Source organism: Tachyglossus aculeatus, chromosome 8 (genome assembly GCF_015852505.1).
Source record: "Tachyglossus aculeatus isolate mTacAcu1 chromosome 8, mTacAcu1.pri, whole genome shotgun sequence".
Classification (NCBI taxonomy): domain Eukaryota; kingdom Metazoa; phylum Chordata; class Mammalia; order Monotremata; family Tachyglossidae; genus Tachyglossus; species Tachyglossus aculeatus.
In genome coordinates, this window is record NC_052073.1 from 4,116,213 (window position 1) to 4,142,001 (window position 25,789).

The 25,789-nt window shown below is 50.1% G+C and overlaps 1 protein-coding gene across 3 annotated transcripts in view; it reads right to left on the reverse strand.

Moving 5' to 3' along the window:
* CGNL1 (cingulin like 1) overlaps positions 1–25,789 on the reverse strand; it is an 89,494-nt gene that overhangs the window by 20,465 nt on the left and 43,240 nt on the right. For 2 of the 3 annotated variants that reach the window (XM_038750152.1, XM_038750151.1), the window contains exons 3-8: positions 24,836–24,930; positions 24,033–24,135; positions 22,770–22,871; positions 21,927–22,075; positions 20,639–20,774; positions 17,283–17,495 (exon numbers count right to left, since the gene is read on the reverse strand). In XM_038750152.1, coding sequence (XP_038606080.1) covers positions 17,283–17,495; positions 20,639–20,774; positions 21,927–22,075; positions 22,770–22,871; positions 24,033–24,135; positions 24,836–24,930 — 798 coding nt within the window. The remainder of the gene's footprint in view (positions 1–17,282; positions 17,496–20,638; positions 20,775–21,926; positions 22,076–22,769; positions 22,872–24,032; positions 24,136–24,835; positions 24,931–25,789) is intronic. The other variant, XM_038750153.1, reaches the window with a different exon arrangement.

Here is a 25,789-nt window from a genome sequence, read left to right on the forward strand (position 1 = left end):
TGGAAGTATCAGTACCGGGCTATACATCCAGCTGGCCCATCATCAGCCCCGGAGAGGCCATGCTCTTTCTTCTCCCTGCCCGCCCCTACCAGCGTGGCTTGGTGGAAAGAGCAAGGGCTCTGGAGTCAGAGGTCATGGGTTCAAATCCCGGCTCCTCCAACTCTCAGCTGTGTGACTTTGGGCAAGCCACTTAACTTCTCTGGGCCTCAGTTCCCTCATCTGTAAAATGGGGATTAAAACTGTGAGCCCCCTCTGTGGGACAACCCGATCACCTTGTAACCTCCCCAGCGCTTAGAACAGTGCTTTGCACATTGTAAGTGCTTAACAAATAATAATAATAATGGCATTTATTAAGCGCTTACTATGTGCAAAGCACTGTTCTAAGCGCTGGGGAGGTTACAAGGTGATCAGGCTGTTTCATGGGGGGCTCACAGTCCTAGTCCCCATTTTACAGATGAGGTCACTGAGGCCCAGAGAAGTGAAGTGACTTGCCCAAAGTCACAGAGCTGACAATTGGCGGAGCCGGAATTTGAACGCATGACCTCTGACTCCGAAGCCCGGGCTCTTTCCACTGAGCCACGCTGCTTCTCCATCATTATTATTATTATTACCCCATCCTTATCAGGGGCCAGGAGTAAGCTGGCCTCCTCCCTCCCCTCTCCCCCAGGCTGACTGACCCTGCCGGGAGAAGGCAGGGGACCTCATTCCTGTTGGGTGATAACGGGACAAAGCCAGCTGGATATTGTGTCTGGAGATAACCATCAATTCTGGGCCCAGTGAGTGCACATACTCGCCGCACACGCATACACACTCACGCTCTCTCCCTCCCCTTCTTCCCCAGGGTCCAAACCAGACCACTCTTCCGGGCAGGAGGCAGGGTGAGCTTCTTGGAAAGGGGTTAAAATGCAAGGCTCTCTAAGCTGCCTTGGAAATTTCTGTCCATTCAGTCGCTCCACCCAACTGTCCTGGTGTAGAAACTGCAATACCCAAAGAGACATACTGGTATTTTCTGGGCTTCTCCCCTCACATTCACCCCTCAACCAAGGCCTCTGTTCTCCACCTGGACTGGTGCCAGCCACAGGCTCTGTGCCCAAGAGCCACCCCTGTCATTCATTCACTAATTCATTCAATTGCATTTATTGAACTCTTACTGCGTGTAGAGCACTGTACTAATTCATTCAATCATATTTAGTGAGTGCTTACTGTGTGCAGAGCATGGTACTAATCACTTGGGAGAGTACAACACAACAATAAACAGACACATTCCCTGCCCACAAGGAGCTTACATTCTAGAGGGGGGAGACAGACATTAATATAAATAAATAACAGATATGTACATCGGTGCTGTGGGGCTGGGATGGGGGAAGAACAAAGGGAGCAAGTCAGGGTGACCCAGAAGGGAGTGGGAGAAGAGGAAAGGGGGACTTAGGAGGAGATGGGCCTTCAATAAGGCTTTGAATTGGGGGAGAATCACTGTCTGTCGGATTTGAGGAGGGAGGGCATTCCAGGCCAGAGGCAGGATGCAGGCTAGGGGTTGGCAGCGAGATAGAAGAGATGGAGGCACAGTGAGAAGGTTGGCATTAGGGAGCAAAGTGTGCGGGCTGGGTTGAAGCAGGAGAGAAGCGAGGTGAGACAGGAGGGGGCAAGGTGACTTTCTGACCTGAAGTGCAGATGGTAAAGGAGGAGGGGGTGCTCCCCACTGGGGGTCTTGTAGTCTCATCACTGGCCTCTTGTGAGTGTCAGGGAGGGAGTGCATCCAGGAGTGGACAGGCAGGACAGTCTTGGGACCAGGAATTCCCATCCCCCCACCCCCTTTCCCTACCACAGCTGGATCCCCTCAGCCCCCTCTCCATGCCCCTTCCCTTTCAAACCAGCCTCATTCAGTCACAAATTCCCATTCCAAAGAGGCCTAGGATGGGTAATTAAATACAACTGAAGGGAGCAGGGGTGGGGAGGAGGAAATGGGGGAGGGAAGGCCTTCAGGGCTACAGCTGGTTCCGCCCAAGCTCCTCAACCAGGGACTTCCAGGAGCCCTGGTTAAGTCTCACCCCAATCAAGCCAAACCGAACAAGGCCATTCCACCATGAGCCCCAGTGTGGGTGACCTGTTTGTGACCTTGTTCCTTGTACCTATCCCAGCTCTCAGTACAGCGCTTAGCACATTAACATTCATTCATTCATTCAATCGTATTTATTGAGGGCTTACTGTGTGCAGAGCACTTGGGAAGTGCTTGGGAAGTACAAGTTGGCCAACATAATTAACAGAAGGTACAACCAGGATGACCAGTAGGATGGAGCCTTGTCCAAAGACAGGCAGATGGAAAGATCCGGCCCGAGGCGTCCCCTTCACTTCCCTGATTGGTCTATCGGGACCCTTGGGGGGAGGCGAGGGGAGGAAAGGGGTGGCCAGGTCTTTGTTGCCGCAGACGCAGATAAGGATTCCAATTCCTGCTTACCCAGATGGTTGGGATGATCTTATCTCTACAGAGGGTCACCTACCATCCCTGCCTTTGCTGAGAAGCAGGTCCCTGGCTGCTCCCTCCAGGGGAGGTGGGGGGGGGGGGGACAGAAAGAGTGAAAATGAGAGAAAGAATGAGAAAGGCAGAGAGAAAGAGAGAATGAGAGAAAATGAAAATGAGAGAATGAGATAGAAAATAAAAATGAGACAGAATCAATCAATCAATCAATCAATTGTATTTATTGAGCGCTTACTATGTGCAGAGCACTGCACTAAGCGCTTGGGAAGTACAAATTGGAAACATATAGAGACAGTCCCTACCCAACAGTGGGCTCACAGTCTAAAAGGGGGAGACAGAGAACAAAACCAAACATACTAACAAAATAAAATAAATAGAATAGATATGTACAAATAAAATAAATAAACAAATAGAGTAATAAATATGTACAAACATATATAAACAGAATGAGAAAGGCAGGGAGAAAGAGAGAGAATGAGAAAGCGTAGAGAGAATGAGAGAAAATGAAATGCAAGACAAAGAGAAAGGCAGAGAGAAAATGAAAATAATAATAAATAAATAAATAATGATGGCATTTATTAAGCGCTTACTATGTGCAAAGCACTGTTCTAAGCACTGGGAAGGTTGCAAGGTGATCAGGTTGTCCCTCGTGGGGCTCACAGTCTTAATCCCCATTTTACAGATGAGGTCACTGAGGCACAGAGAAGTGAAGTGACTTGCCCAAAGTCCCACAGCTGACAATTAGCGGAGCCGGGGTTTGAACCCCGACCTCGGACTCCAAAGCCCGTGCTCTTTCCTACTGAGCCACGCTGCTTCTCTGAGAGAACGAAAGGCAGAGGGAGAATGAGAGACAATGAGAATGAGAGAAAGGTATTGAAAGAGAAAGAAAATGAAAATGAGAGAATGAGAGAGAAAGGCAGAGAGAGAGAGAGAGAATACGTGGGAGGGGCCGCAGCAGAGTCCACCTACTCCAGGTCCCCATCTCTAGCCCAGGAGGGGAAAAATTCAGCCTGGCCTGGCTTGATCGGGAGAGTGAAAACACAACAGCAAAACAATTCCCCCCCCTCCATCACCACCTGCATCTGTTCTACTGCAGGGCCCTCAGCCCACACCCCAAACCATGTACTCAAACACTGCAGCTGCCTGCCTGTTTCCTTATTTTGATGTCTGTCTCCCCCCTTCTAGACTGTGAGCCCACTGTGGCAGGGATTGTCTCTCTTTGTTGCTGAACTTCCCAAGCGCTTAGTACAGTGCTCTGCACATAGTAAGCGCTCAATAAATACGATTGATTGATTGATTGATTGAACTGTACTTTCCAAGTGCTTAGTACAGTGCTCTGCCCACAGTAAGCGCTCAATAAATACGAATGAATGAATGAATGGTGTGGCCTAGTGGATAGAGCACAGCCCTGGGGATTAGAGAGGGGCCGCAGCAGAGTCCACCTACTCCAGGTCCCCATCTCTAGCCCAGGAGGGGAAAAATTCAGCCTGGCCTGGCTTGATCGGGAGAATGAAAACACAACAGCAAAACAATTCCCCCGCCTCCATCACCACCTGCATCTGTTCTACTGCAGGGCCCTCAGCCCGCACCCCAAACCATGTACTCAAACACTGCAGCTGCCTGCCTGTTTCCTTATTTTGACGTCTGTCTCCCCTCTTCTAGACTGTGAGCCCACTGTGGCAGGGATCGTCTCTCTTTGTTGCTGAACTGTACTTTCCAAGCGCTTAGTACAGTGCTCTGCACATAGTAAGCGCTCAATAAATACGATTGATTGATTGATTGATTGATTGAACTGTACTTTCCAAGTGCTTAGTACAGTGCTCTGCCCACAGTAAGCACTCAATAAATACGAATGAATGAATGAATGGTGTGGCCTAGTGGATAGAGCACAGCCCTGGGGATTAGAGAGGGGCCGCAGCAGAGTCCACCTACTCCAGGTCCCCATCTCTAGCCCAGGAGGGGAAAAATTCAGCCTGGCCTGGCTTGATCGGGAGAATGAAAACACAACAGCAAAACAATTCCCCCCCCTCCATCACCACCTGCATCTGTTCTACTGCAGGGCCCTCAGCCCGCACCCCAAACCATGCACCCAAACACTGCTGCTGCCTGCCTGTTTCCTTATTTTGATGTCTGTCTCCCCCCTTCTAGACTGTGAGCCCATTGTGGCAGGGATTGTCTCTCTTTGTTGCTGAATTGTACTTTCCAAGCGCTTAGTACAGTGCTCTGCCCACAGTAAGCGCTCAATAAATACGAATGAATGAATGAATGAATGGTGTGGCCTAGTGGATAGAGCACAGCCCTGGGGATTAGAGAAGCAGCGTGGCTCAGTGGAAAGAGCACGGGCTTTGGAGTCAAAGGTCATGGGTTCAAATCCCGGCTCCGCCAAGCTGTGTGACCTTGGGCAAGTCACTGAACTTCTCTGGGCCTCAGTTACCTCATCTGGAAAATGGGGATTAAGACTGTGAGCCCCACGTGGGACAACCTGATCACCTTGTAACCTCCCCAGTGCTTAGAACAGTGCTTTGCACATAGTAAGCGCTTAATAAATGCCATCATCATTATTATTATTATTATTATTATTATTATTATTATTATTATTAGAGGACCTGGGTTCTATTCCCCACTCCAATTTGAGTCTGCTATGTGACCTTGGGCAAGTCACTTAATTTCTCTGTGCCTCAGTTCCCTCATCTGTAAAATGGAGATTAGGACTCTGAGTCCTATGTGGGATAGGGACTGTGTCCAACCCAATTAGCTTGTATTCATTCATTCAATCATATTTATTAAGCACTTACTGTGTGCAGAGCACTGTACTAAGCGCTTGGGAAGTACAAGTTGGCAACATATAGAGACAGTCCCTACCCAACAAGAGGGCTCACAGAGTTTGAAGGCCTGTATCTACCCAGCGCTTAGTATAGTGCCTGGCACATAATAAGCATTTAACAAATACCACAATTATTATTATTCCTGTTCTCCACCCTACTTAGACTTTGAACCTCATGCGGGACAGGGACTGTGTCCAACCTTATTTACTTAACACTACTACTACTACTAATAATAATAATGATAATAATAATAATAATGGTACTTAAGTGCTTACTATGTGCCAAGCACTGTTCTAAGTGCTGAGGTAGACACAAGGTAATCAGGTTGGACACAGTCCCTGTCTCACATGGGGCTCACACTCTAAATCCCCATTTTACAGATGAGGTAAATGAGGCTCAGAGAAGTTAATAATAATTGTAGTATTTGTTAAGCACTTACTACGTGCCAGACCAAAGGTCACACAGCAGACACGTGGCGGAGCTGGGATTAGAACCCAGGTCCTTCTGAATCCCGGGCTTGTGTGCTATCCACTGAGCCACTCCCAGATCTTAGAACAGTGTATAATAATAATGGCATTTATTAAGCGCTTACTATGTGCAGAGCACTGTTCTAAGCGCTGGGGAATTTACAAGGTGATCAGGTTGTCCCACGTGGGGCGCACAGTCTTCATCCCCATTTTACAGATGAGGGAACTGAGGCCCAGAGAAGTTAAGTGACTTGCCCAAAGTCACACAGTTGACAAGTGGTGGAGCCGGGATTTGAACCCATGACCTCTGACTTCAAAGCCCGTGCTTTTTCCACTGAGCCACGCTGCTTGACACACAGCAAGTGCTTAACAAATACCATTAAAAAAAATGTAGAGGCAAGCACTCGGTACAGTGCCTGGCACATATTAAGCATTTAACAAATACCACAACTATTACTTATTATTATTATACAAGTGCTAAATGCTTAGTACTGTGCTCTGCAAACTAAGCATTTGATTAATACGATTAATTGATAAGTGGTAATTAGACCCGCTCCCTGACCATCTGGGGAGAGGGCTTGCACTGTGGTACACAGTGTAGGAAACAGTGAGGTCTAGTGAAAAAATCACTAGCTTGGGAGTCAGGCAATCTGAGTTCTAAACCCGGCTCTGCCACTTGTCTCCTGTGTGACCTTAATTTCTCCGTGACTCACCTGTAAAGTTGGGATTGAATACCTGTTCTCCCTCTCAGGTCGCGAGCCCCATTTGGGACAGGGACTGTGTCCGACGGGATTACCTTGTATCTACCCTAGCGCTTAGTACAGTGCTTGTTTAAGAGCTCAACAAATACCACAGTGATTTTTATTCTGCAGGACATGAGTGCTAGGGACAGGTGGGAGGCGGCCTGGGAAGGGGATTAGGTTCTCAATAAGGAGCTATTTTGGCACGGCAGTACCCTCCCTACCCCCCTCCAAGGCCTGGTCACGGTCCGGGGCTGGATCCTCTTGCCAGCCTCCCTACCTCCTCCCCTCCCCACAATTTCTGGCCACGTTTCTCCCTCCCTCCCCCGACACCGCAGTCCTGACTTCTCCTGATCTCTGGTCGGGGCTCCAGGAAAGGGAACAGGCCCCGGGCTGCCAGCCCAAACCAGCTCAGAACTGGCCGGTCCTCTCTCACTGGAGCAGCAGGGGTGAGGCCCAAGCATGGCCAGCTGGACATCCAGTCAACACCCTGGAGCCCGAGGGGGGGGCTCTGGAATTGTCGCCCTCTTAGCCTCACTCCACCCACTGGAATTCTTGATGATCGGAATGTCGCCTCCCATCTGCTACAGTTCCACCTAGCTTTAGTGTTCCAGCCTTCCCAAACTGCACAGCAGCCAGAGGGATGAGGGTTAGACTAATGGATTAGCCACCGCGGACTACCCTTGCCCAAAACACCGGGGTAGAGAGCCAATAGTGGTGATTCCCCCCACCAGCTGCTTTGGGAGTTAGAAGAGGCTCTCCTGGGAGCGGACAGGCAGGGGACTGGACTAAATGACCCTCTAGGGACTCTTCCATTCAGAGGAAAGAGTGTTTCTCGACTTGACCCTTCTTCTTCCCGTTGCCCAGAAATCCGGGAAGGGGTCACGGTTTTAGGCTAAGAGAAGCAGCACGGCCCGGTGGATCCATCAATCGTATTTACTGAGCGCTTACTGTGTGCAGAGCACTGTACTAAGTGCTTGGGAAGTACAAGTTGGCAACATATAGAGACAGTCCCTACCCAACAGTGGGCTCACAGTCTAAAAGATAGAGCAGGGGGCCAGGGAATCAGAGGAGCTGGGTTCTAATGCCAGCTCCGCCACTTATCTGCTGTATGACCTTGGGAAAGTCACTTCACTTATCCACGCGCCAGTCCCTTCATCTGCAATTGGGATTCAATACCCATTCTTCCTCCTACTTAGACTGTGAGCCCCCGGTGGGGCCTGATTATCTTCTAGCTACCCCGGCACTTAGGACAGTGCTTGGCACATAGTAATCATTTAATATCACAATTATTAATCATAAAAGAAGGGACCGACCCCTTCCTCCCACAAACCCAAACTGGTTTTTGAAGGCAGCTGGTCTCGAGCACTTTAACTTCAGATGCCCCCGAGACCCCTGCTCACAGGCCACCCCACAATGGGACCAGGAGTTTAGGGACCACTGCAAGCCCAGGACACACCAGGCCGCGGTCGGCAGGGAGACGGCAACCAGGATACAGCCAAGGACTCATGCTGACCTTGGAGAGGCGGGATTCGGGAGGAGGGGGAGACCACCAGGGTGGCCAAAACCCCCTCCCCCCATTCCACTCTCTCTGACCCTATAATCTGGGCCGACTTTCTTCTAATGACTTGCCAAGATCCGTTAAGGAGATTTTCCTCTTGGAAAACATGGGCTTTCTCTGTTGTTTTTTGAGCTGAAGGTGGAAACTTGCGCCTGCTCCAAACTGACAAGAAGAGGAGGGAGAGAACGTGGGGTCCCTGAGAGCAAATGATCCTTTTAACTGAATGCCGGAAGAAGACCACCAGATCTCAGGCCTGGGCAGTGGAACTGTGTGGCGAGAGAAGGCACAAACCTTCCCGAGATTCATTCATTCATTCAATTGTATTTATTGAGCGCTCACTGTGTGCAGAGCACTGCACTAAGCGCTTGGGAAGTACAAGTCGGCAATATATATAGTCCTTACCTCTCATAAACCACTTAGGATGGAGGGAGGAGCCTGGCCTTGCCTCACTGTACAACCTTGGACAAGGCCCTCAACCTCTCTAGGTACATATCCATAATGCATTTATATATATTAATGTCTATCTCCCCCTCTAGACTGTAAGCTCACTGTAGGCAGGGACTGGGCCTGGGGACTGGGTAAGAAAAGCAGCGTGGCTCAGTGGAAAGAGCACGGGCTTTGGAGTCAGAGGTCATGGGTTCAAATCCCGACTCCGCCAATTGTCAGCTGTGTGACTTTGGGCAAGTCACTTAACTTCCCTGTGCCTCAGTTACCTCGTCTGTAAAATGGGGATTAAGACTGTGAGCCCCCCGTGGGACAACCTGATCACCTTGTAACCTCTCCAGCGCTTAGAACAGTGCTTTGTACATAGTAAGCGCTTAATAAATGCCATCATTATTATTATTATTGTTATACTGTACTCTCCCAAGTGTTTAGTAATGCTGACTCTGCCACTTGTCTGCTGTATGGCCTTGGGCAAGTCACTTTCATTCAATGCATTTATTGAGAGCTTACTGTGTAGTGTGCAGAGCTCTGTACTAAGCACTTGGGAAAGTACAGTACAACAATAAGCAGACACATTCCCTGCCCACAATGAGCTTACAGCCTAGAGGGGGAGATGGACATTAATATAAATAAATTACAGATATATAAGTGCTTCACTTCTCTGTGTCTTGGTTACTTGTAAAATGGGGATTAAGACTGAGCCCCATGCGGGACAGGGACTGTGTCCAGCCCAATTTGTTTGTCTCCACCCCAATGCTTGGTACAGTGCCCGGCACACAGTAAACACACAATAGCACAGTTATTATTATTATTATTATTACTGATTGATTCATTGATCTATCAGGGGGAAAGAGCCCAGCCTGCCTCACTGGGTGAACTGGTCATAGCCCTTAACCTCTCTGGGCCACTGTTTCCTCATCTGTGTCCTGGGGAGTGGAAAGAACCTGGGCTTGGGAGCCAGAGATGTGGGTTGGAATCCAGGCTCCGCCACTTGTCAGCTGTATGACTTTGGGCAAGTCACATAACTTCTCCGTGCTTCAGTTCCCTCATCTGTAAAACGGGGATTTTACAAATACCATTATTAGAGAAGCAGCGTGGTTCAGTGGAAATAATAATCATAATAATAATAATAGTAGTATTTGTTAAGCACTTACTACGTTGCAAGCACTGTTCTAAGTGCTGGGGTAGATCCAAGGTGATCACGTTGTCCCAAGTGGGGCTCACAGTCTTAATCCCCATTTTACAGATGAGGGAACTGAAGCACGGATAATCGACTTGCCCAAGGTCACATAGCAGACAAGTGGCGGCGCCGGGATTAGAACCCAAGACCTGTGACTCTTCACGAGCACGGGCTTGGGAGTCAGAGGTCGTGGGTTCTAATCCTGCGTCCGCCACTTGTCAGCTGTGCGACCTTGGGCAGGTCACTTAACTTCTCTGTGCCTCAGTTACCTCATCTGTAAAATGGGGATTAAGACTGTGAGCCCCACTTGGGATAACCTGATTACCTTGTATCCCCTCCAGCGCTTAGAGCAGTGTTTGGCACAGAGTGAGCGTTTAGCAAATGCCATCATTATTATTATTATTACTTGCTGGCTCCCCCTCCACCTTACACGAGGTGGCACAAGGAATGCATCTGAACAGATCCACCCCTACTCTTGGCCCAAAGTAAGCACTTTACACCATAAAAAAACAACCTTTCTGCAGAGGAAGGCAGACCTAGGAGCCCATCAATCAATCAATCAATCATATTTACTGAGCGCTTACTGTGTGCAGAGCACTGTATTAAGCGCTTGGGAAGTACAAGTTGGCAACACCTACAGACAGTCCCTACCCAACAGTGGGCTCACAGTCTAAAAGGGGAAGACAGAGAACAAAACCAAACATACTAACAAAATAAAATAAATAGAATAGATATGTACAAGTAAAATAGAGTAATAAATATCAATCAATCAATCAATCGTATTTATTGAGCGCTTACTATGTGCAGAGCACTGTACTAAGCGCTTGGGAAGTACAAATTGGCAACATGTAGAGACAGTCCCTACCCAACAGTGGGCTCACAGTCTAAAAGGTGGAGACAGAGAACAAAACCAAACATACTAACCAAATAAAATAAATAGAATAGATATGTACAAGTAAAATAAATAAATAAATAAATAAATAGAGTAATAAATACGTGCAAACATATATACATATATACAGGTGCTGTGGGGAAGGGAAGGAGGTAAGATGGGGGGGATGGAGGGGGGACGAGGGGGAGAGGAAGGAAGGGGCTCAGTGTGGGAAGGCCTCCTGGAGGAGGTGAGCTCTCAGTAGGGCCTTGCCAAAGGCACAGACTCAGGAAGGACCCTCTCCAAGAGCCCTGGGGGGTCCCTTGGCTCACTGTCAAGGGCCCTGGGAAAGCCCCCAACCCAGGTCCCAACTCCAGGACTCCAATCCCTGCCTGGAGGCGGGTGACCTCTGACCCCGGACCCACCCTGCTCTTTCCCCCGACCAGCCTGGCCCTGGGGCATTGGCGGGATCTCACTCTCACAGGTGTGGAGCACACTGGCAGTGGGGACAAGCTGGTCACCCCGGCAGCCCGGTTGGGCAGGTGACCACTACGGCCAGCCACAGGTTGGGGGTGACGAGCTGGGTGAACTGGGTAGAGGTGGAGCACCACTTAGGAGTCTTCTACTAGACTGTGAGCCCGCTGTTGGGTAGGGACTGTCTCTATATGTTGCAAACTTGTACTTCCCAAGCGCTTGGTACAGTGCTCTGCACACAGTAAGCGCTCAATAAATACGATTGAATGAATGAATGGAGCAGCTGTTCCTATGTTGACACACGTGATCTGCAGAAAGGGTTGGGGGCCCCCAAAACTGGGGAGAGGGAGGAAGGGTACAGCCAGGGCAGGTGGGGGGCAGCCCAGAACGGTGGTAATAATAATAATAATAATATTAACAATTGAGTGCTTATTATGTGCCAGGCACTGTTCTAAGCACTGGGACACAGTCCCTGTCCCACAGAGGGCTCACAGTCTTAGTCCCCATTTCACAGATGAAGGAACTGAGGCACAGAGAATTAAGTAATAATAATAATAATAATAATGTCGGTATTTGTTAAGTGCTTACTATGTGCCAAGCACTGGGGTAGATACAAGGTAATCACAGTCTTCATCCCCATTTTACAAATGAGGTAACTGAGGCACAGAGAAGTTAAGTGACTTCCCCAAGGTCACGCAGCAGACAAGTGGTGTAAACGATTTTAGAATCCAGGTCCTTCTGATTCCCAGGCCTGGGCTCTATCCACTAGGCCACGGTAGGAGCTGTTGGCATGAAAGCCTGTCCTGGGGGTGTGAGGGATAATAATAACAGCAATAAAAATAATTACTGTGATATCATCATCATCATCATAATCGTATTTATTGAGCGCTTACTGTGTGCAGAGCACTGTACTAAGCGCTTGGGAAGTACAAGTTGGCAACATATAGAGACAGTCCCTACCCAACAGTGGGCTCACAGTCTAAAAGGGGGAGACAGAGAACAAAACCAATTTGTTAAGTGCTTACTATGTCCCAAGCAATGTAGGAAACAGTGTTGCCTGGTGGATAGAGCACAGGCCTGGGAGCCAGAAAGACCTGGTTTCTCATCCCAGCTCTGCCACTTTGGTGCTGTGTGACTTTGGGCAAGTCACTAAACTTCTCTGGGCCTCAGTTACCTCATCTGTAAAATGGGGATTAAGACTGTGAGCCCCATTTAGGACAGGGACTGTGTCCAACCTGCTTAGTTTGTACCTCCCCCAGCCTTTAGAACAGTGCTTGATACCTAGCATAAGCGCTTAACAAATACCATCATGAATATTATTACTAAGCGCTAGGGTAGATACAAGATAACCAGGTTCCACATGGGGCTCACAGACTAGGTAGGAGGAGAACAAGTATTGAATCCCTATTTTACAGGGAGTGAAGCACAGAAGTTAAGTCAATTGCCCAAGGTCACACAGCAGGAACATGGTGGAGCAGGGATTAGGACCCCAGACCTCTGAATCCCAGGCCCGGGCTCTCTTCATTAATAATAATAATAATAATAATAATAATAATAATAATAATAATAATAATAATAATAATAATAGCATTTGTTAAGTGCTTACTATGTGCAAAGCACTGTTCTAAGCACTGGGGGGTTACAAGGTGATCAAGTTGTCCCACCTGGGGCTCACAGTCTTAATCCCCATTTTACAGATGAGGGAACTGAGGCTCAGAGAAGTTAAGTGGCTTGCCCAAGGTCACACAGCAGACTTGTGGCAGAGTCGGCATTTGAACCCATGACCTCTGGCTTCAAAGCCCGTGCTCTTTCCACTGAGCCATGCTGCTTCTTCATTCATTCACTCATTCATTCAATCATATTTATTGAGCGCTGACTGTGTGCACAGCACTGTACTAAGCGCTTGGGAAGTACAAGTCAGCAACAAACTAGGCCACGCTGCTTCCCATACAGAAGTGGAAGGATGATAAACCGCAGCTCTTGGCCTGGTGCTGACAGTCGCTCCTTGGACGGAGTTCGAGGACTGGGCCTTGGGGTTGCGGGGGGTGCAGGCCCCTCCATCCCCCCCCATCTTACCTCCTTCCCTTTCCCACAGCACCTGTATATATGTATATATGTTTGTACATATTTATTACTCTATTTATTTATTTATTTTACTTGTACCTATCTATTCTATTTATTTTATTCTGTTAGTATGTTTGGTTTTGTTCTCTGTCTCCCCCTTCTAGACTGTGAGCCCCTGTTGGGTAGGGACTGTCTCTATATGTTGCCAGCTTGTACTTCCCAAGCGCTTAGTACAGTGCTCTGCACACAGTAAGCGCTCAATAAATACGATTGATGATGATGCTGAATAAATACGATTGATTGATTGAGCGCTTACTGTGTGCACAGCACTGTACTAAGCGCTTGGGAAGTACAAGTCGGCAACATACTAGGCCGCGCTGCTTCCCATACAGAAGTGGAAGGATGATAAACCGCAGCTCTTGGCCTGGTGCTGACAGTCGCTCCCTGGACGGAGACCGAGGACTGGGCCTTGAGCCCAGGCTCACAGGAGAGCTGAGGGGGGCCCGGGGTTGTGGGGGGTACAGGGGAGGGATGAGGAGGCGGCCTTTCATAGCCACCCTGTCCCACAGCTCCAGGCCCCACCGGGGCAGAGCTGTTTCCCACTGTGGTGCCGAACAGGGCGGCCTTTCAGCAATTACGGTTCCGTAATTGGGACTCCGCACACGACCCGGGGCCAAGGTCTGGACACGGGCCGCCCAGCCCTGTCACTGCAATTTCTGCCCAAGCGGCAAAGGAAGAGCCCCGGGCCTGGCCCTGCCCCCTCCAGCCTCATTTCCTCCCCAGGAAGCCCCAGCCTGGACCACCGGGGTGGCACAGCTCCTTCCTCCTCCCGGGGGTGGGTAGCCTGCCTGTCCACCCAGCCCTCAGTGACACTGGGGGACATTGCCAGGTACAGGGAGAGCGTTAGGGTCCACTTCCCTGGGAGCTGGGGCTCACCCTGGGGGTATTGGCAGAGTGTGGGTTGTAATGCTAATAAAAGTATTTCTTAAGGTATTTGTTAAGCACTCACTTATTGCCCACCAAGCACCATACTAAGTGCTTGGGTGATTGCAAGATAAGTCCTCTGGTCTGTAAACTCTTCGTCTAATAATAATTATGGTACTTGTTAAGCGGAGATTATGTGCCAAGCACTGTCCTAAGTACTAGGGTAGATACAAGAGAATCAGGTCGGGCTCAGTCCCTGTCCCCCTGGGGCCCCCGGCCGTAATCCCCATTTTACAGATGAGCTAACTGAAGCATAGAGAAGTGACTTGCCCAAGGTCAATCAATCAATCAATCAATCGTATTTATTGAGCGCTTACTGTGTGCAGAGCACTGTACTAAGCGCTTGGGAAGTCCAAGTCGGCAACATATAGAGACGGTCCCTACCCAACAGTGGGCTCACAGTCTAAAAGGCGGAGACAGACAACAAAGCCAAACATACTAACAAAATAAAATAAATAGAATAGATATATACAAGTAAAATAAATAGAGTAATAAATCTGTACAAACATATATACATCTATACAGGTGCTGCAGGGAGGGGAAGGAGGGGAAGGAAACACCATCCCCATCCCTGTCCCACACAGGTCACAAAGCAGACAAGCAGCAGTGCTGGGATTAGAACCCAGGTCCTTCTGAGTCCCAGGCCCATGCTCTACTTACTAAACCCTTCTAGACTGTGAGCCCACTGTTGGGTAGGGACTGTCTCTATATGTTGCCAACTTGTACTTCCCAAGCGCATAGTACAGTGCTCAGCACACAGTAAGCGCTCAATAAATACGATTGATTGATTAAACCATGCTGCTTCCCTACCTACTTTTTGGTATTGTACTTTCCCTAGCACTTAGTACAGTGCTCTGTCCACAGTAAGCACTCAATAAATATATGACTGACTGAAGTTAGACATAGTCTCTGTCCCATGTTGGGGGGGTCCACACCACTAAAGGGGAGGGAGAAGAGGTATTTTAACCTCATTTTATAGGTGAGGAAATTGGGGCCCAGAAGCCATGGGAAAGTCACACAGCAGGTAAGTAGGAGAGCGCAGGTCCCCCAGCTCCCAAGTCTGCTCCTTCACTAGGCCACACTGCTGCTTATGTGTTTGCAAAACTCATGCAAGGGAAAATGGAGGTGTGGCCACCATTGGCTGCATAGGGATAATAATAATCATGATATTTATTAAGTGCTTACTATGTGCCAGGCACTGTACTAAGCACTGGGGTGGATATAAACAAATCGGGTTGGACACAGTCCCTGTCCCAAATGGGGCTCACTGTCTCAATACCCATTTTACAAATGAGATAAATGAGGCACAGAGCAGTGAAGTGACTTGCCCAAGATTACACAGCAGATCAGTGGTAGAGCCGGGATTAGGTTGGGTGAGTAGGTAGATGGCTTGATGACTCCTCATTCAAACAACACTTTCTATAATAATAATAATAATAATAATAATAGCATTAGCTAAGCGCTGGGGAGGATACAAGGTGATCAGGTTGTCCCATGTGGGGCTCACAGTCTTCATCCCCATTTTACAGATGAGGGAACTGAGGCACAGAGAAGTGAAGTGACTTGCCCAAAGTCACACAGCTGACAATTGGCGGAGCCGGAATTTGAACCCATGACCTCTGACTCCCAAGCCCGTGCTCTTTCCATTGAACCACGTGGTTTCTCTATACCAATTCAATTCCCCTATTGCTGCTACCTCTGCCACTTTTCTTTTTGATGGTATTCGTTAAGCGCTTACTACGGCTTCCCTCAGCCATTACTCCTTTACCACATTAAATACTACAGAATTGCTAAAACACATAGGAGTCGTAGGTACTGAACAGTGAGGCAGAAGTGGAGCGGTGTCACACTTGGGCCTTCGTCATGTGTACTTCATGCTGCTGCCCGGATTATCTTTGTCCAGAAACGCTCTGATCATATTACTCCCCTCCTCAAAAATCTCCAGTGGCTACCAATCAATCTGCGCATCAGGGAGAAACTCCTCACCCTGGGCTTCAAGGCTGTCCATCACCTCACCCCCACCTACCTCACCTCCCTTCTCTCCTTCTCCAGCCCAGCCCGCACCCTCCACTCCTCTGCCGCTAATCTCCTCACCGGGCCTCGTTCTCACCTGTCCCGCCATCGACCCCCGGCCCATGTCATCCCCCGGGCCTGGAATGCCCTCCCTCTGCCCATCCGCCAAGCTAGCTCTCTTCCTCCCTTCAAGGCCCTACTGAGAGCTCACCTCCTCCAGGAGGCCTTCCCAGACTGAGCCTTTTCCTTCCTCTCCCCCTCGTCCCCCTCTCCATCCCCCCATCTCACCTCCTTCCCATCCCCACAGCACCTGTATATATGTATATATGTTTGTACATATTTATTACTCTATTTATTTATTTATTTTACTTGTACATATCTATTCTATTTATTTTATTTTGTTAGTATGTTTGGTTTTGTTCTCTGTCTCCCCCTTTTAGACTGTAAGCCCACTGCTGGGTAGGGACTGTCTCTATACGTTACCAACTTGTACTTCTCAAGCGCTTAGTACAGTGCTCTGCACACAGTAAGCGCTCAATAAATACGATTAATGATGATGATGATGATGACGTGTACGTGTACCACCGTCTCCGCCTGCCCCGAAACCCCACGTGCACACGTGAGGATGGCCTCCCTACCAGAACAGACGTGGGAACACGTTCTCTGGTCTCTCCCTCGTATTCTGTTTATATCTGCCTCGGCCTCGTGCCGGCTGTGAAACCAAACGGTGTGGTGTCCACGGGACCAGACCAGGCCGCCGGCGACACTTTCCAGGGCCACGCCACTTGGAAAAACACCTCCTGGGACCAAATTCTCTGGGATCGCACCGCCCACAGCAGCGCCATCCGGAACAACTCCGCCTGGAACACCAGCGGCAGCGGGGCCGCACCTCCCGGAGCAGCCTTACACCGACTCGGAAACGCTTTCTCTCATCATCATCATCATCATCATCAATCGTATTTATTGAGCGCTTACTGTGTGCAGAGCACTGTACTAAGCGCTTGGGAAGTACAAGTTCATAACATATAGAGACAGTCCCTACCCAGCAGTGGGCTCACAGTCTAAAAGGGGGAGACAGAGAACAAAACCAAACATACTAACAAATAAATCGAATAGATATGTACAAGTAAAATAAACAGAGTAATATCTCCCTTCCTCACGGATAGAGGGGCGGCCCGCTCACCTGGGTGGCTTCATCCACGCTGTCCCGGAGGGCCTGCAGCTCCGCGTCGTACTGCTCCTTTAGCCTGTCCATCTCCTGGTCGTGGCTGGACACCTCGTCCTTGAGTGCCCCTTTCAGGGCGGTCAACTCCCGCTCCCTTCTGCGGAGGAGGTCTTCCTGTTCTTCTCGGCTGATCAGGATCTCCTGCAGCTCCTGCTTCATCTGGAGCAGCTCCTGCCGGCACGGGAACGGGACACAGAATGGAGACTCTGATTGGGTCCGCTCATTGCCAGTATGGGAGATTTCATTTGTTTCATAGCACATTGGGCGTATTTCCCTTGTCAATCACTAGACTGTGAGCCCACTGTTGGGTAGGGACTGTCTCTATATGTTGCCAACTTGTACTTCCCAAGCGCTTAGTACAGTGCTCTGCACACAGTAAGCGCTTAATAAATACAATTGATTGATTCACTCCTATTTTTGGGGCGCTTACTGTGTGCAGATCACTGTACTAAGCAGTTGGGAGAGGACACTTTAACAATAAGCAGGCACATTCCCTGCCCACAGTAAGCTTGCAGTCTAGACGGGGAGACATTGGTTTCGGTTGGGTTGGGCCCCGGGGGAGGGAGCTCACTGTAGGCAGGGAACATGTCCGTGTTATATTGTATATTGTTATAAAATATAAAATATTGTTAGAGAAGCAGTGTGGCTTAGTGGCAAGAGCACGGGCTTGGGAGTCAGAGGACATGAGTTCTAATCCCAGTTCTGCCACTTGTCTGCTGGGTGTCACAGTCTTTTAGACTGTGAGCCCACTGTTGGGTAGGGACTGTCTCTATATGTTGCCAACTTGTACTTCCCAAGCGCTTAGTACAGTGCTCTGCACACAGTAAGTGCTCAATAAATACGATTGATGATGATGGGTGACCGTGGGCAAGCCACTTAACTTCTCCGTGCCTCAGTTACCTCATCTAAGCACTGGGGTAGATACAAGGTAATCAGGTTGGCCCAAGTGGGGCTCATCTGTAAAATGGGTATGAAGACTAAGCCCCACTTGGGACAACCTGATTACCTTGTATCTACCCCAGCGCTTAGAACAGTGCTTGGCACATAGTAAGCAAATAGCATGCTTATTATTATTATTATTATTTTTACTAATAATAATAATAAAATAACAATGAGAAGCAGCATGGCCTACTGGAGAGAGCATGGGCCTGGGTTCTATTCCCGGCCCTGCCAATTGCCTGCTGTGTCACTTAACTTCTCTGTGCCTCAGTTTCCTCACCTGAAAAATGGGGATACCTGTTCTCCCTCCTACTTAGACTGTGAGCCCCATGTGGGACAGGGACTGTGTCCAACCAAATTAACTTGTACCTACCCCAGTTCTTAGAACAGTGTTTGACACATACTAAGCAATTAACAAATATCTTAGAAAGAGCCAAAAAGACAGTATTACAGTGTTACATTGTACTCTCTGAAGCTCTTAGTACAGTATTCTGCACACAATAAGAGCCCATTAAAAATGACTGATCTGCCTGGTCAGTTACCCTGGAAGCTTTTTTGTTTTTTTTAATGGCATTTGTTGAGCACTTACTATGTGTCAAGGACCTTTCTAAGCACATTAGATAACAGTCCCTATCCTGCAAGGGGCTTACAGTCTGAGTAGGATGGAGAACATGTATTCAAACCCTATTTAACAGCTGAGGAAACTAAGGCACAGAAGTTAAATGACTTGCCCAAGGTCACAAAGCAAGCAATTGATAGAGTTGGGATTGGAACCCAAGACGGCTGACACCCAAGCCAACTGTTTTTCCATTAAGCCATGCTGCTTCTCAGTTCTATCTCTATTTCTATCTCTCCTGTACTTTACCAAGCCCTTAACACAGCACTTGGTACTAGAAGGTGTTCAATAAATAGTAATAATAATAATAATAACGATGGTATTTGTTAAGTGCTTACTATGTGCCAAGCACTGTTCTAAGCACTGGGGGGGATACAAGGTGATCAGATTGTCCCATGGGGGGCTCACAGTCTTCAGCCCCATTTTACAGATGAGGTAACTTGAGGCCTAGAGAAGTGAAGCGACTTGCCCAAAGTCACACAGCCGAGAAGTGGCGGAGCCGGGATTAGAACCCATGACCGCTGACTCCCAAACCCGGGCTCTTTCCACTGAGCCACACTGCTTCTCTGAGAGAGTAATTCTCTCCACTCATCCCACCCCTCAGTGACCATGGACTCTGGCCTATCCAAACCTTCTGAGACCTGGTGGTAGTAATAGTAGTAGCCCCATTTTTGCACATCCCCTTTTTTTATGATATTTGTTATACATTTTATACATTTACTATGTGTCAAGTGCCCTTCTAAGCACTGGGGTAGATGGAAGTTAATCAGGTTGGAAACAATCCCTGTCTCACGTCAGGCTTGCTGTCTAAGTAGGAGGAAGGACAATTGTTGAACCCCAATTTTACAGATAAGGAAACTGAGGTGGAGAAAAGTGACAAGCCCAAGGTCGCACGGCAGGCTAAGAGGCAGAGCTGAGATTAGAACTCAGGTCCTTCAGACTCCCAGGCCAGTGCTCTAACCACTAGGCCACACTGCTTGCATGCGTGGCTCAGTGGAAAGAGCCCGGGCTTTGGAGTCAGAGGTCATGGGTTCAAATCCCAGCTACACCAATTTTTTTGTTTAATGGCATTTATTAAGCGCTTACTATGTGCAAAGCACTGTACTAAGCGCTGGGGAGATTACAAGGAGATCAGGTTGTCCCACGGGGGGCTCACAGTCTTAATCCATTTTACAGACGAGGGAACTGAGGCCCAGAGAAGTGACTTGCCCAAAGCCACACAGCTGACAGTTGGCAGAGCCGGCATTCGAACCCATTGTCAGCTGTGTGACTTTGGGCACGTCACTTCACTTCTCTGTGCCCCAGTTCCCTCATCTGTAAAATGGGGATTAAGACTGTGAACGCCCCCGTGGGGCAACCTGATTACCTTGTTACCTCCCCAGCGCTTAGAACGGTGCTTTGCACGTAGTAAGCGCTTAATAAATGTCATCATTATTATTTCCCCCTTTTAGACTGTGAGCCCACTGTTGGGTAGGGACTGTCTCTATATGTTGCCAATTTGTACCTCCCAAGTGCTTAGTACAGTGCTCTGCACATAGTAAGCGCTCAATAAATACGATTGATGATGATGAGGATGATTTGTGCAGCGATGGCAAGGCCTGGGATGGTCCCGGAGGCCTGGTGAGGCCGTTCCATCCATCCCCCCACGGACCAGGGCTCCCTCTGCCCCGGCCTCACCAACAAGTCCCCGGTGGGCATCGGCTGGGGCGGCCCAGTATGGGCACCTCCAAGCAGAGCGGCTGGCTCTCTGCCCCCTCACCTCGATCAGAGCCGCCTTCTCCCCATCGTCGGAGTGCTTGGCGCTGTCCAGCTCGTCGTGCATTTCTGAGAGCTGGTCCTGTAGGTCTCTGATCTCCAGCTGATGCTGCTCCCTCTCCATCCGCACCCGGAACAGTCTGGGGCCGAGGGAGGAGGCGGGGGCGTCAGGTGTGGACGGCGGGCGTGGCTGACGTTCGGACACCCATGACCGTCCTCCCACTTCCGATCGCATCCCTCCCCTGTGGCCAAGCTCTCTTCTTTTTTTATGATATTTGTAAAGTGCTTACTCTATGCCAGGCACTGTACTAGGCGCTGGGGTAGATGCAATACATGTCCCACACGGGCCTCACCGTCTTAATCCCCATTTTACATAGAAGCAGCGTGGCTCAGTGGAAAGAGCACGGGCTTGGGAGTCAGAGGTCATGGGTTCGAATTCCAACTTTGTCAGCTGTGTGACCTTGGGCAGGCCACTTAATAATAATAGTAATAATAATGGTTTTTATTAAGCGCTTACTATGTGCAAAGCACTGTTCTAAGCGCTGGGGAGGTTACAAGGTCATCAGGTTGTCCCACTGGGGGCTCACAGCACTTGGTACTAGAAGGTGTTCAATAAATAGTAATAATAATAATAATGATGGTATTTGTTAAGTGCTTACTATGTGCAAAGCACTGTTCTAAGCACTGGGGGGGGGATACAAGGTGATCAGATTGTCCCATGGGGGGTTCACAGTCTTCAGCCCCATTCTTACAGATGAGGTAACTAAGGCCCGGAGAAGTTAAGTGACTTGCCCAAAGTCACACAGCTGACAGTTGGTGGAGCCTGGATTTGAACCCGTGACCTGACTCCAAAGCCCGTGCCCTTTCCACTGAGCCACGCTGCTTCTCTTGTGCCTCAGTTACCTCATCTGTAAAATGGGGATGGAGACTGCGAGCCCCGCATGGGGCAACCTGACTACCTTGGATCTACCCCAGTGCTTAGAACAGTGCTTGGCACATGGTAAGCGCTTAACAAATACCAACATTATTATTACTGTTATTATTACAGACCAGGGAACTGAGGCACAAGTGAAGTGACTTTCACACAGTGGACAAGCGGAGGAACCGGGATTAAAACCCAAGTCCTCCTAACTCCCAGGCTGTGCTCCATCCACTAGGCCACGCTGCTTCTCGAGATGCCACCTCCTCCAGGAAGTGAGGTAGGGGAGGGGCGCGTGATGTTGGCCCAGGGAGGAGGTGATTCCCGGGGAGCTGGCGGAGGGTCACTACTAGTCCGGGCCCGCTAGACTTACTCCTCCAAGGTTTTCCGGAGCTCGGTCTGGCCCTGGCCGATCTGTTTCTGCAGCTCGGCGTTCTCCTCCACCTTCCCCTCGTGCTGTCGCTGCAGCTCCTGTAGGCTCCCCCTCGTCTGGTCCCTCTCCTCCCTGAGGTTCTGCTGGTTCTGGCGGTGCCAAGTGCAAAGTGAGGGCGCGGCAGTGACAGGGAGTGTCCCGGGTACCCCCCGAACCCGGGACGGGGCACCGTACTAACTGCTGGGCACTGCCCCGGATCCGCTCCGGGGGCATTACAAAGTCCTGACCTCTCCGGGCTTCACGCCCGCATCCCGGGCAACTACGCGGTTTTCCGGCTGCCCGACAAGGCTGAGGAGCAACCGGGGAATCACAGCCAAATGCCAGGGATGCTCTTCTCTGACTTGGCTGCCACAGTCAGCTCTGGGCACAAGCCAACGCTTAGTACAGTGCTCTGCACACAGTGAGCATTCAATAAATATGATTGAGTGACTGCTGGCATGTGAGAAAAGCCCTTGAGTCGCCTCTCCTGCCCATAAGGGATCCCCTGCTGAGCATCCCCTGTGGGCAGAGTACCGTACTAAGTGCTTCTTGTAGGCAGTGCACCGTACTTAGTGCTTGGGAGCGTACAATAGAATTAGAAGACACAATTCCTGCCCACAAAGAGCTTCCAGTCCGGTGGGGGAGGCAGAAGTAATGGAGTCTCTAAGAAAAAGCCCTGTCTACATCCCTCTGCCCTTCTCCACCCCAGCGGGGGATAGAGGACAGGACCTGCCATACAGGATGGGTCTGGGACTCGGGAGAGTCTCCCAAGTTACTCTGGCCACCTGGGATTGACCACCATACCCGCATCTCAAGGTCCAGCTTCTTCTGCAGCTCGGACACCTCCTTGCTCAGTTTGCTCTTCTGCTCCATTAGAGCTTTGAGTTCGAGGGAAGACTCAGCAGCCTAAGGCAATAATCATCGTCATAATAATAATAGTGATGGTATTTGTTAAGCGCTTACTATGTGCAAAGCACTGTTCTAAGAGCTGGGGAAGATACAAGGTGATCAGACTGTCCCACATGGGGCTCACAGTCTTCATCCCCATTTTACAGAGCAGGGAACTGAGGCACAGAGAAGTTAAGTGACTTGCCCAAAGCCATACAGCTGACAATTTGCAGAGCCGGGATTTGAACCCACGACCTCTGACTCCCAAGCCTGTGCTCTTTCCATTAAGCCACGCTGCTTCTCTAAGCAGTGGTACGCTGGAAGGTCCTTGTGGGCCAGGATTGCGTCTATCAACTCTGTGTATTGTATTTTCCTGAGAGCTTAGTACAGTGCTAGGCACACTGTAAGCACTCAGTAAATACCACTGATTGTCGGATCGGAGCTTATTCATCATCAATCATATTTATTGAGCGCTTACTGTGTGCAGAGCACTGTACTAAGCGCTTGTGGGCCAAGCACTATATTAAGTGCTGGAGTAAGATACAGCACCATCAGATCGCACCCAGTCCCTGTCCCTCGCGGGGCTCACAAGCTAAGGAGTAGAGAGAAGTCACTGAATGGGTACTGAATCCCCATTTCACAGATGAGGAAATTGAGGCTCAGAAAGGTAAGTGATTCACCCAAGGTCACCCAGCAGGGATGTGGCAGAGCAGGGATTAGAACGTAGGTCTCCTGCTCTTTCCACTAGGCCATGCTGCTTCTGATGAGCATGGGGAGGGGGACAGGGATGAGGGTGTGGAGAGCTGCCCCATGGCTCGGAGCCACTGAAGTTCAGTGCCAATGGCCACTGGCCGGGGCTGCCCGAGTGAACAACCCTCACTCTCCTGATGGGAGAAGATATCCGTTCACTTCCAGCTCCGACCCTGGGCCACTCTCCAGCCCCCAACCCCATTATCAGCTAGGTGTCGGGCTGGTCTCTTCAGGAGAGCCCTGCCTAAACACAGGGGAATGGACAGGATGATATTTTGAGAGCCCTTCTCTTGCCACAGGATTCTGAACCCTTTAGCAGGGGTGTTTCCTGCTTCCTGGATTCTTCCTACCCCTGACTCCGGACACTCCCCCATCCTCACACGCCCCTGCCCCACACGCCCACCACCCCCGGGCCCAAACGTGGTTTACCTGGCTACTCCCCTGTGCACTCCCCGCCGCCCGGGACCTCAGGGTCTGGATCTTCTCGAAGACCAGATTGACCTTCCTTTTGGTGACGTCATCATTGTCGATGCTGCTGGCAGCGAGTGGGGGATGGCACGGGTGAGCCAGGCCCAGTCCACCCTCGACACGGCTCCCTCGTCCCGCTCACCAGAGGCCCTCCCCACTCCCCGATAGGCCCCCTGGACCAGAGCTCAGAGACCACCCCCCTGAAGGAGGAAGAAAAGACCTTCAGCTACCTCTGTGACTTTAACCTCCAGCCTGGGAAGGGAGGAGGGGGGGCTGCGAGCAGCTGGGCTTTTTCAGCCTTCACCTGTGGCACCCCACACCCTGAGCCCTTCAACCAGATGGTCCTCCCAAGGGTCTGGCCCGTGGCCAGCCCGAGCCCCTTGGGAAGCCGGACCTTTCCACGGCGGGGTGAAACTGATCGCCTTCCTTGGACATCCCGCCGGGTCGCTACCAGTAGACGACCCTGCTTCATTTACAGACCGCCCTGGCTCCCGCCCCCGGCAACCTGTCCCAACTCAACTTTCCCCTTCGCAAAGAAAACACACTTTATTTGAGGCTCTTAAGTTTGCTCTGAGAGGGACCCCACCCCCCATACTAGCCCCCAGGGGTCCTCAAAACCACCCCCACAAAACCATGTCCTTCCCACCCTGCTAACCCCGGCTCAGCTCAGGGGGACGGGAGCCTCCCAGGACAGGAAGGGCTTAGTTACCAGCCCCACCCCGACTTCCATCCAGGGCCACCGAGAAGGACATGGAGTCACTCACCCCACTCTGAGGTAATTGAAAAGGATCTGCTTGGCCGTTTCCTCGTGGCCTTGTTGGGCGACTTCCTTCTGGCCCTTCAGGAGATCCGGAGTGACCTGAAACACAGAGGGCAGGTATGGCAGGCTATTAGGGGGGCGTTGGGCAGCCCTTGTCCCCCACAGATGACCTCCCGCCCGCCCACGTGGAAAGAGGAGGTCGATGGACTGTCCCCCTCCCAGCATCACAAGGGGGAGCCATGCTAGCTCCTGTCTCTGCCCTTTCACTCCCAGTATCTAATAATAATAATAATAACAATAATAATAATAATAGTAATGATGGCATTTGATAAGCGCTTACTATGTGCAAAGCACTGTTCTAAGCACTGCGGGGGGACACAAAGTGATCACGTTGTCCCACACGGGGCTCACAGTCTTCATTCCCATTTTACAGATGAGGTCACTGAGGCCCAGAGAAGTAAAGTGACTTGCCCAAAATCACACAGCTGACAAGTGGCGGAGCCGGGATTAGAACCCATGACCTCCGACTCTCAAGCCCGGGCTCTTTCCACCAAGGCAAACTGCTTCCCTATCTAGATGTCCACTCCAGAGACTAGGCCTCACTTGGGGCTCCGGGACAGCCCCAGGCCCCGTACGCTCAGCAAAGCAGACCCGAGACCCCATCATCATCATCATCAATCGTATTTACTGAGCACTTACTATGTGCAGAGCACTGTACTAAGCGCTTGGGAAGTACAAATTGGCAACATATAGAGACAGTCCCTACTCAACAGTGGGCTCAAGACCCCAGTGCGGACCACCCCTGGTGGGACTCTGGCTGCGGTCACTGGGGAAGATGAAGAGGCTGGCCTGGTCCCAACAAGCCCCCGCCCCCGCCGTAATCTGTAAACTACTTGTGGGCAGAAATTTTGTCTACCAACTCTGTTGTACTGTACTTTCCCAAGCGCTCAGTACGGTG